General features: G+C 38.9%; 2 protein-coding genes and 1 pseudogene across 2 annotated transcripts; all 3 read right to left on the bottom strand.

Annotated features, from left to right (window-relative positions):
• Positions 1–915: 915 nt before the first annotated feature.
• Positions 916–3,267, bottom strand: LOC137728592 (uncharacterized; annotated as a pseudogene).
• Positions 3,268–7,202: 3,935 nt separating this feature from the next.
• Positions 7,203–9,537, bottom strand: LOC137728084 (transcription factor ILR3-like). The gene is made up of 5 exons (XM_068466971.1): positions 9,176–9,537; positions 8,410–8,472; positions 8,173–8,250; positions 7,883–8,045; positions 7,203–7,757 (listed from the first exon to the last, which is right to left on the bottom strand). The coding sequence occupies exons 1-5, from the start codon at positions 9,292–9,294 to the stop codon at positions 7,491–7,493; spliced, it is 690 nt and encodes a 229-aa protein (XP_068323072.1). The 5' UTR covers positions 9,295–9,537; the 3' UTR covers positions 7,203–7,490.
• Positions 9,538–9,996: 459 nt separating this feature from the next.
• LOC137729786 (thioredoxin-like protein CXXS1) lies at positions 9,997–11,739 on the bottom strand. Its single transcript, XM_068468808.1, has 3 exons — positions 11,491–11,739; positions 11,157–11,279; positions 9,997–10,510 (listed from the first exon to the last, which is right to left on the bottom strand). The coding sequence occupies exons 1-3, from the start codon at positions 11,602–11,604 to the stop codon at positions 10,358–10,360; spliced, it is 390 nt and encodes a 129-aa protein (XP_068324909.1). The 5' UTR covers positions 11,605–11,739; the 3' UTR covers positions 9,997–10,357.
• Positions 11,740–11,832: the final 93 nt, after the last annotated feature.

Below are 11,832 nucleotides of genomic sequence, written 5' to 3'. Positions count from 1 at the left end.
CTCTTTTTATTATTAATCCACTAATTATTTTCTACCAACACTCTCTCTCCTCTCCCTCATTTTCTCCCGATTCTCATCTCATCTGTCACTCCCAGACGTCGCACCAGTTCCCTATTATTTTGTTCCCCTCTTTCTCACCATGATCAATCTTGTCCAAAGTCAACGCCATAATCTCTAAACTCTCTAATCTAACATTTAATCTAACAAAATCTATCATTTGATAAAAAATAAAAAAATAAAAAAATCTTTGCCCAGAGACCCTAAATTCCCTTCTGAGTCTCACTCTTCTCCCCCTGTTCTCAAATGGGTTGGAAGCAAAAAGACCGAGAAGCCCCACATCGATCTTCTCTCGTCCGCCTCTTGGTGGGTTTGGTTTCTTGTGCTCTGGTCTATGCATTCGTCTCTGTGCTACTTAAACCTAATGATGCATCTTCATTCGCCAAGCTCAAGTCGTTCGCGTTGGTGGAGGGCGGCCGTGTTGGGGTGGATGGGTTTCTTAGGTATTGTGTGGGAACAAAGAGGCGATGAAATTCCGTCTCAAGAGTTTACTATTTAATTAAGTATGTTGTATTTGCGCGATGACAGAATGTATGAAAGGCAAGTTCAATGGAAATGGAAGTCCAGATAAGATAGAGGTGAGGATTGAAGATCAGGAAGTACTAAAGAGTGAACGTTTTCGTTATCTTGGAACTATCTTGTAAAAGAATGGAGAATTTGATGGAGATCTTACTTGGAATGTTGGGGAGTCAAAAAACAACACGTGCCAAAAATGAGTGTAGCAGAGACAGGGATGAAGCCATAGATTTGTGTGAATGGGGGCAACCTCAATCAATAAAGTCATAATTAAAAAGCTCAAAAATTTACTAAACACAATACTTATATATTAATCCATAAAGTTTTTCATACAACAGTCCCTTACAATATCCCTCGACGCGTTTTCATGTTCTGAAAGCGTTGCATGACAACATCATTACCAATACCATCAAATATTTCTCTCTATAAAAATAATCATGTTATCATTCATCCATTGATCTCCTATCCGATTTCTCAATCGATTCTTCAGAATTTTCATGGCCGAAAATGCTCTTTCAACGGTTGCAGTAGCAACTGGAAGAGTTAGTGCTAATATCACAAGCAAGTAAACCAGCGAATACACCTTGTGTTTCTTGCATTGAACCATTTTTTTTGCAAGATCTCCAATCTCTTTTAAACCTGAAAACTCAATGCTAGACCACATATCCAAAATGTAAGTCTCAAGTTGAATCTTAAGTATCACCAGCTCATTCATAGAGAAGTCTTTAGGATAAAACTGGGTAAGACTCAATAGCTTTTGGCTATCAAAAGCAGAGAAGGAGTCGGCTGGACATAAACATGCCAAACAAAGAAGTAACTCAATGTTGGTCTCATTGAAACGATTATTTAGTTCTTGAAGCTGCCAATCCAAAACAACATAAAATATCCCAACACAATAATGAGGCATATTTGTAACTTCTTGTGCTTTTCCTTGCCCTCGCCTTCAAGAAAGAAACATATCATCCATATTAGGCACATCAATATCATGTTTAAGACAAAATTCTGAGACTTCACTAAGTAAAGAATCCCAACCACTTTTCCTCATTATCTCCAACATTTGCTGACAAACTCCAACCAACTTCATGGCATTTACAATATCCTGATCCTTCCTTTGCAATGCTTGTGACAATTCATTAGTTATTCCTAGTATATCTTTCATCAAGTGTAGATTAAACACAAAATCAAATGATTGCATGGAATCTTATAAATTATTCGCTTCACATCTTTGTTGAGAGCTTTTTCCATCATCTGCTATTACTTCAAGTACATCAAGTATGGATGAAAACATAGTCATTATACTTACTAAAGTACCAAAGTGTGAACCCCAACGTGTTTCTCCAGCAAGTTTCAAAGTAGTTTCTTGATTTTTGCGTTTCCCACTTGTAAACTCACCACTGTTTAGTGCTTCAATAACTGCAATAGATTGCTTCTCTCGAAGAATATCACAACGCTTCGATGAAGCTCCAACAACATATACCCAAATAGTAACTATATTAAAAAGAGACTCAATTTGGATGTTCTTCTTTGCCACAGCTACAAGAGCTAATTGAAGTTGATGTGCAAAGCAATGAATATGATAGGCACAACCACTTTCTTTCATAATAAGAGCTTTAAGACCATTGAACTCACCTTACATATTGCTGGCCTCATCGTAACCTTGCCCATGCAACCTAGACATACTCAATTTATGCCTAGAAAATACCTCATCAATGGTTTCCTTGAGTGAGAGAACATCAATACTAGTAACATGCTCAATGCCAATAAAACGCTCAACGACATGCCCATTCTTGTCCACATAACGCAATACAATAGCCATTTGTTCCTTCGTTGATACATTGCAAGATTCATCAATCAAAATAGAGAACAACGAAGTGTCAACATCTTCAATAATAGCCTTGATCGTCTCAGTTGCACAAGCATTTACAATGTCTTTTTGAATATCTGGTGATGTCAATTTGTGGTTCTCCGGAGCATTTTTCAAAGTAAAGGCTTTCACATCCTCATTGTGGTCGGCAAGAAACTGTAGAAGCTCAAGAAAGTTTCCATGGTTGCTTGAATGTTCAGATTCATCATTACCACGAAATGCAAGCCCTTGTCTCAAAAGAAATCGACAACAATCAATTGATGCATTCAACCGAGCTCTATATTGAATTCGAGCTTCATCATGAGTTTTAGAGAAAAAAGACTGGATATGTTGCTTTTGACTCCTTAAAGCTTCAAAATTACTCCATGCTTGATTGTGTGCACTATTGACACCTCCAATATGAGTTAGAAGTCTTTCTTTCTTCTTCCAGTTAGAAAATCCTTCGCCAACAAAGAAATCACCACCTACTTGTTCTTCAATGTTTGGTTTAAAAGGTAGCAACACAGACAAAGGGCAGCATCTTTTTCTACACTATATTCCAACCAAGTAGGAAAATCATCCAACCAAGCAGGGTTGAATCGCCTTTGCGTGTCTCCATATTTCTTGTAAGGAAAATTATGGGTTTTAGGTTGTTGAGGACCAGCTAGCACATACGCTCTTCGTACTTGATCTCGAATATTAGGATTGTAATCCAAAATTCGAATTCGCTTACCAGGATCTGATGGAAGATTTGATAAAATAAATTCTGTATTATTCTGTCTACGAGTATCATTATTTTTCTCAATAACTGAGGATGGTGGCACTGATATTTTCTTGAAAAACCTTTCCATGATGTTTCAGTCTGCAAAGTCATTCATATTGATACCAATAACATATAAGATTCATACATAATTTTTAGAATAAAAATCTCAATAAAATTCTTAGAATAAAAATCTCAACAAAAATCCCATCTTTTCTAACCTTCAGGATGAAAACACATGAGAAACAAGTTAGATATGCAACTGAGACCTTTTGAAACCAAGTTGCTAAAGTGACACGCCCCGACCCCGATATTCCCCGAATACCAGGATAGGCACGTAATGGCCGACACCCGAGGGTGACGAAAGCCATTTATTAAGTGCAAATGCTGAAAATAAGGGATAAATAAGGTTTATAAATATAAAAGAATAATTAATATGCAAATAAGGACCGTGTTCAGAGCACATCTCTAATCTAGAACACTAAAAGAAAATAATATAAAATTGAATGAAACAAAGGAGTGGGTCCTACATCGAGAGGACTCGAAGATGCCGATGTGGAAGTGCCTGAACGTCGGGATTGTATGCCTCGATTCTAAGTCCTGAAGGGGGCGCAAAACAAACATGAGTGGACCAGGTTGATATATATATATATATATATATATATATATATATATACAATAAAACAGTTATCAACATACTAACCCCCAGGTTTTTTGAAAACACATATATATAAGGATAAATATAGGTTTTCCAAACCCTAGCCTGTCGTGCAATGTTTTAAATCATAAATCGCATAAATAATAAACACTAGTGAATGTCCAATACAACTCTTCAGGCCCCGTGCCGGCTCCCCGTCTCTGAGCAGACAGTCAGAGGAAAACACACTTCAGGCCCTATGCCAACACCCAACCGTCGCCCGGGACGGACCGGATCTATCCCTACGTCCCGTAGCGGAAAGGACCACTAGGTAAGTACAAAACCAGTGAACATACATATATTGAAAATCAACTTCATAGTATAAAGTCATGCATCATCTATACTGTAAAGAGGTGTTCTAAACATGTTCTAAATATCATATCGTCATCCATCAGATATTCTATAAGAACATGGGTTATAGGAAAAATAGTAATAATTCAAACTAGCCTCAGTAAGCATGTTATCTCGTAAAACGTTTCATAAAACATAATCATCAAATCATGCTTTTCATGTATGCATTTGTACTATCAAAACATGCATTTTTAGAAGGGGTCCACTCACAGTACTTCGCCGTCGAAAAGCCACGCCATCTAGCGAAGAAGGAAACGCCACAGATAATCGCCCCTAAGCACATAAAGGGTACATTTAGTCAAACTCTACTCAAACGATTGAATTTGGGGAAACGGACATCGGAAACGAGTTTAGAACGTCGAAATTAGCTTAGGAGGGGTCCCGCATGAAAACCCAAAAAGTCAACGCTGACCGTTGACCCAGTCAACGATCAACGGGTCAGGGTCACGGGTCACGGGTCAGGGCCTTAGGGTTTTAGGCTAGGGTTTTGGGTTAGGGTAATTGGGTTAGGTGTTAGGTGGGTTGGGTTTTAGGTTAGAAACCATACGGCCCAAAGGCCTAAATAAAAGGGTAATGGGTTTAGGCTACCCAAGTTTTTGGGCTTGGCAGGAAAGGCCCAAAGGCCTTGGGTTTGGGTGGTTCGCCGGATTTCCAAGGAGGGTGAAGGCCGGATTTCGGCCGAAGAATTCCCAAGCTCTGATGGAGCTCAAAACTCAACCAAAACATGTCATTCAATATACCAAATTGAAGCCCCGAAGGTAAGGAATCGAAATATACCCTTGGTTCCTGTCATCGTGGTCGGAGTTGGCCGGAAAACAGCTTGGAAGCCACGGGTGTCCGCCAGAAACTGGGTAAGATTCAAATGAGCATAACTTCTTCAATACTCAATGAAATTGGGTGAAACAAAAAGGAAAGTTGTAGTACTCAGCGAGACGAAGAGATTGATACCTTGCAAGCTGCCAACTCACCGTGGTTTGGCCGGAAATTGCCTCGAAAGGGGCGGTGCTCGCCGGAAAACTGGGAAATGTCTTTGAGGTGGTTTCTTCGTGGTTTGACGACCAAAACACAACCACGGGGTTCGAAAAGAGCTATAGGTGTGGGCATGGGTGTGTGTGTGTGTGTGTGTGTGTGGGTGTGTTCTGCTCGGAGAAAAGAGCACCAAGAGGGGGAATGGAGAAAGAGAGATGAAGAAAGAGAGAAGAGAGACTTTTCAGAAAAAAAAAAAAAAAAAAAAAAAAAGGAAAGGGAACCGGGGGACAAAATAGGGGTTGGGCCCTTGGGCTCACCAATTAAGGTTCAAAAACAATTTTAAAAAGGAAGGTATTCCTCAAACTTAGTGAAAATACAAAAATACCTATTTTCTTACGTAATTCTCGGGACGGGTTGTTACATAAAGAACACTTATGTAAAACTTTAACCCTGTAACATACTACAAGGGACATTTTGATTAACATAGCAATCTAATCAAACCAAGATCCAACCAAGGCGATAATTCAATTAACCAATACCAATAAGCATACAAATTATTCAACAAATAAACATTTAATTCAACTACTCATATGAATAAATGTATACCCATATTCATAGAATTCATAATTTCATAATTTCATTCATCAATAATCATAGAATTCATATCAATAATCAATAAGTCAATAACCATATTAGTGCATGACCATATCCATATGATTCTATATTTCTATACCAATTAAACAAAAATTCGTCTTAAATAATTAATTAGGGTTAGGGATTATGGATTTAGGAATTAAAAAATTTACCTAAATATATATATGTCGGCTAGAGAGTGGCTGACTGGAGTGGTTGGCTGCTGGCGTGGCTGGGGGAAGAGCAACTTTGCTCCTGTTCCGTTCCATTTCAAGCTGTTGGGGGAAGAGCAGCACCGCGGTCCACGCTGCTCTCTGATTGGCAAGTAGCAAAGGGTAATGAAAACAAAGTAGAGAGATGGAATGGGAGTCTGGGACCGTGGGGACAAGCGGTCCCCCACTATAACATACTCTTTTTTTTTTCCAAACATATACGAAACGACGCTGTTTCGTTTGCATTTTTTTAAATTTTTTTTACCATGACCAAAACGACGTCGTGTTGGCCTGGTTTTGAGAAGAAAAAAAATAAACAAAGACCCAGCTCTGCTTCTGCAGAACCAGATCGAAGGAACCAAAAAAATCTCAGTGGGGGCTTTGCTGTTGCAGAACCAGATCAGTTTGAGCAGCATGCCAGCATCAGAAAAATCTCAGTGGGGGCATCCGCCCCCCTAGGCCCATGGTAGCTCCGTCCTTGAGCGGAGATCATAATGCTTCGTTGGATGTGTGACCCATAAAGATTTTGAAAGAGATAGTAAGAAAAGATATGGAGTACTTGGACCTAATGGAAGACTTTGTTTGATATTAATCAGCAATCAATAACAAATATATATATAGAAATAAATTCGAATATGCTAATAAACAATGAGTTGCAATTAAGTATATTGACAAAGTATGAGCAAACGAAATTACTATTAAACAGATAAAATAAAGATAAAATCGAGGCTTGCATACCACAATATCATTGAAATAGAAATTCGCCCCTCCTCTATGAGTTCTGTCAGCAATTGCTTCACCAGGATTCAACGATATAAACTAAGATTCCAACACCTGAAAACTTAGTTTTTGGCGTATTTCTTTGTGGTTCTCTCAGTATGTAGATGCATATAATTAAAGTAGTCATATAATTGTTCGCAACATATATGATTTTGGGAGGTGACTATTCAACGTAAAAGGCGTGTGGCTTATACTTTTTCAGAAGTTCTCAAACTTCATCCTTTCGGATATGTCTGTTGAAAAATAAAAGATTAATTAAATCCAAAATTAATTATTGAATTCAATTATTAGAACCTGATTTTGAAGAGAACAATTTCGTAACGACCTGTCGTGCAAAGTCTCTAGCATCTCGATCTTCAAGAGAACAATTTCGAATACTTGCTATAGAAGGAAACATAAGTTGCTAAAGGTGTAATGAATGCCTCCAAGTTTGCATCTTACAGCACAGAAATCGTCGATGCATCTTACAGCACAGAAATCGTCGATCCCGAACAGTTTACAGGTCAAAATTTGGAAAATTATACAAATGACCAAGGTAAATGTTTGATGAGAACTACAATGTTTATCCAAAGCAGTCAATGAAAGTCGAAAACTAGAACACGATAATCATTAACGAGAAACAACTTTGAAGGATTCTACAAGACCGAGAAGCCATAATTCAAAGCTGACAACTCAAGCAACGGGAGGGCGGAGAACATGGTCCTGTGAGGTATCAACTGCAGCCGGTGGCATGAACTGCCACATGGACATTCCAGGGTATCCGACGAAGGGCATCATTTTCCCGCCAACAACTTGGCCCGGGGCAGAAAACGGAGTTGGAATTGCAGCAGGGTGAGGCAAGAAGCTTGGTTGAGTACCCAACGCTTTCATTTGCCGCTCAATGTTTTCTTTCTCTGCTTTGAGCCTCTGCTTCTCATCACGAAGTTCATTTTTCTCAGCCTACACAAAAGCATCCACTCAGCCATCCAAGCAGTTAAAGTGAACAAAGCTTCTCACACGAACTGCATATTCATATATACCTTAAAATAAATAAAAGGTAAACTGAAGGACAAAGCCACACATACCTTCAATTCATTTACTGTCTCCTGCAGATTCGCACTTGACTCCTTTAGTTGTTGGGCTTCCCCGCGTAACTGAGTTACCATTCGAATAGCATCACCCAGTATTGCAACCTTGTCAGTTTTGGGTGGCCCTTCAGGTTCAAGGATAGAACTCAAATCCACAAACCTTAAAGTAACACAAAAAAAGTCAAAACGAAAAAGACAGTGAGAGAGAGACAGACAGACAGAGAAACAGAGAAACAGAGAAACAGAGAGATCATTAAGCATTAGAGAACTAGAGAACTAGAGCATGCCTGTCATTCAGTCTATCCCGCCGCATTTTCTCTCTACATGCTTTAGAACCAGACACATTGCATGATCCAGTCCTCGCCCTGCGATGGAAACAATGTGTAATTCAATCATGATGAAGCAGAAGGATAAATACATAGCAAAATTATTCTAAACAAGTCCAAAAACCTATGAACTCCAAACAGGCTAGTACTTCATTATCTGTTAAACAAGTGAAGAAGAATAAGACTGAGTAAACATACCGTTTCCGCAACCCAGTTTCCTTCATGCTATCTGGATTTCCAAACGAGTCATCAAATTCCACGCTGAGAAAATAGCAACACGAAAATGAATTCGTCCTCGAAACAAAGGTAAGTTGATCTTGGTCAACATGGTACAGCCAGAAAATGATCAAAGGGAACACTTTCAACACAATGTCTAAGCACATTACTCATCAAATTCCGCCATCCTCTCCGGACTCTTCGGAGTAAATTCAACTAAATGGTCAAAGCACATTTACTATAACATCAATCAATTTCATAACCCAAAACGGCCAGCATTTCTCAAAATTTGGAATAAAAATAAAACAAAATTAAGCAGTTAATGACAAATATTAGACTCACAAAACTCCCTCCAGTCCATTATTATAAAAGGCAACCTCAAGCCAACAAAGCTTGCGTTGTGCGAGGGTCGGTGAACGTTATGCTGCCTTACCCTTGCTTTGCTGTTTTCACGACTCGAACCTATGACCTTCCTATTAGCAGTTCATTATTATCTTATCATAAATCATCAAATTAAGTCCTCAAATATTATTATATTACCGCTCGCTCATCAAACCAAAATTAAAAATTAAAAAGAAAATCCGGAATTAATAAACAAAATTGAAAATTGACACTTCGAATAAACCAGTAATAAAATAAATTGAATAATCTCCACAGAAACATTGACACCCAAATCACATTCAACAGCAGGGAAATTCCAATTGCAGCAAAAAAATGAACTTTATTGCAAAAAATGTGAATACGGTACCCGGGGGCGGTGGGACCGGCAAATGAATGATCCGGCCAAGAGAAACCGGGAGGGTCAAGAATGTCGTCAATCACACCATAATCGAAGACCCAGTTGGGATTTTGCGGCGGCGAACCCATGTTTTAACGCTTGCCGGAAATTCCGAATTTCCGGCGGTGAACCCTCGCAGAAACAGCGCCGCCGTGGTGGGCCGGGAAACGCAATGGGAGGGAATATTCCGAAATTAATATTTTTTATTAAATAATTTTCTGAGTGAATTTTGGTCGATGGGATTTCGGTGGTAGGAAATATATATGTGGGAGAAAGAGAAAGGGGAAGAGATATTATTTTATTGCGAATTTATGGAAAAGCAAACAAAAATGGAGGTGGTGCGTCGCCATTGCACAGCCACCACGAAACGTGCTACTACAAAATTATTCGTTTTTTCGTTTTGCACCCCTTTATTTTGATTTATTTTATCTTTAGTCCTTTGTTCTTTGAGTTGGGCCTTGAATTCCAAACAAATGGGCCTTTTCTTTTGGATCCAATCCATGAAATCAACCTTCCTCTTTTTTTCCCTTCCTTTTCCTCTTCTCCTATTTTATCGGTCACGGATAAACCACAACAATATCTTATATTAATTTTTCATAGAAAGAGAAAGACACAATAAAGAATTTGAGAGGAGGATATGGAAGGAAATGGAAATAAAAGGAAAAAGAATCCTAGTCCGATGTTAATAGGCCTTGTTTGACCGCTCGTACGAGAAAATACAGACCTGATTGTTTGGTGCAATTATGCAATTAAGTTTTTCACATCCGTGTTATACGATTGAAGCCTGCTAATTTATCCGCCCAAAACTTATGTATTATTTAAGAAACGTTTACAAGCACAATTTACAACTTCTTCACACATTTATATGAATTTCCCACTGCACTTACAACCACAATTTACAACTTCTGGAGGTCAAAGATTATAACATCTTCCAAGCACAATCACTAGAGACAGAAAGAACAGAAGAAACAAAATTACAAAGCATAAAATGTTATAGTGACAAGTTTATCAACTGAAGCATCGGTAGGTTTTCGGTTTACGCCATCCGTACAGCAGCCAAAGAAAAAGCTTATCATCCACATCTGTGTTAAAACCATTCACAACCACTTATTTCACTACTTCAAACTGCATCATATCACACTGCTGCTAGTGCTACGCAACATCCACACGTTTGGACTGAAGGAAACCCTCAATCCTTTTCCTTACCTCTTCCGGATTGGCACCCACGAGCTTGTCAACCGTTGCATCGCCCCTTATCAGCGAAAACGTTGGCATCGCCTTTATCTCCAGTCGGGTCGCTACCTCCTATGAAAACAAAAGGGAGAGAGATATTTACATCCATATCGGCATCGCCATCATAAACAACATCAAAATCTTTAGAGAAAAGTTGCTGTAATAAGAGCTTTTAGTCCCTCTCTTTTGCTAGATTGCTAAAATTACTTGACAGGAAAGTCTTCAAACTTCCTTTTCTTCGCAGCGAAAAGGTTTGTAAACACACGAGTGAACGCTCCAAAAGAGGTTGATGTCAAGCCAAAAACTCAATTCAACAAGCAATATCCGAAAAATCACAAACAAAAACTCAAGCACTAATCGAACCCCTAAACAAAAATTCCCATGAATGCGAGTTTTTAGTCCTCTTCCATTACCATTTCTTTGAATCTTCTTTTGCACCAAAATGGTTTGTAAAACTCGTAAAGTTTGACATAACCTCAAACTAGATATCACTCGAAAACACCGGACCAAAAGGTCGGAATCTGGTCGAGTTCAGAAGATCAATTAAGTGTTGTTCAGTAACAGATTCAATAAAGGCTTGAACAAACTCCTTCACAACATAAACCATCAACAAATGCAAACAGGGTTCTAGCATATAAATTTACCGGTTCGATAAATATATATAACTATACATATACAGATTAGACATATGCTTGTTTGAAGAAATTAAGTTAATTACCTTAACCTCGTCGACATCAACGGTGAGAAACAGAACATCCGGATAATCTGAGGCAATTTCCTCGAAGAATGAGTTCATAGCCACCGAAGGCATGCACCACGAAGCAGTGAAATGTGTAATAATCTACAAACACATCCAACCAAAAACCAATTCAACAACGAACTCATAATTCCACAACTGTGATCAAATTAATCATGTTCACGTGCCACAGCCAAGTCGGCTAGAGTGGTGTGCTGCTCTCGCGCAAATTCGAATCCTCATTTTTCAAATAGTTTAGATTAGATTAGAACAGCGCTCGAATTAAACGGAAATCGAGAGTGTTGAGGAGACGTACAGGACAGCCTTGGTTGGTGGCTTGGGAAACATACGAGTCCCAAGTCTCCACAGAGTCAACCTTCATGACTTTGGGCCTAGTTACCTGCTGCTCTTCTTGTAGTTGACCTGCCATCTTCCCCTTCCTTCTCTGCTTTCTGTTGCTTCTCGTGCTTGGCACGGTTGGCTCAGTTAGGTGGCCTTTTGTAGTTTGATTCGGATATCCGTGACTGTGTGTATAACTCTGGAATTCTGATGCTGCTAATACCGCTTTATTCTTATTTTTTGTCACGGTTTGAAAACAACGGGCTAGATAGTTTAGTTTTATCAAAAAGGAGGAGAAAAGAGATTAGGATAGATATGA

This window comes from Pyrus communis, chromosome 3, assembly GCF_963583255.1.
Source record: "Pyrus communis chromosome 3, drPyrComm1.1, whole genome shotgun sequence".
In the NCBI taxonomy this organism is placed as follows: domain Eukaryota; kingdom Viridiplantae; phylum Streptophyta; class Magnoliopsida; order Rosales; family Rosaceae; genus Pyrus; species Pyrus communis.
Note: the sequence above shows the minus strand (reverse complement) of the source record. Positions and strands in the feature narration are given on the sequence as shown.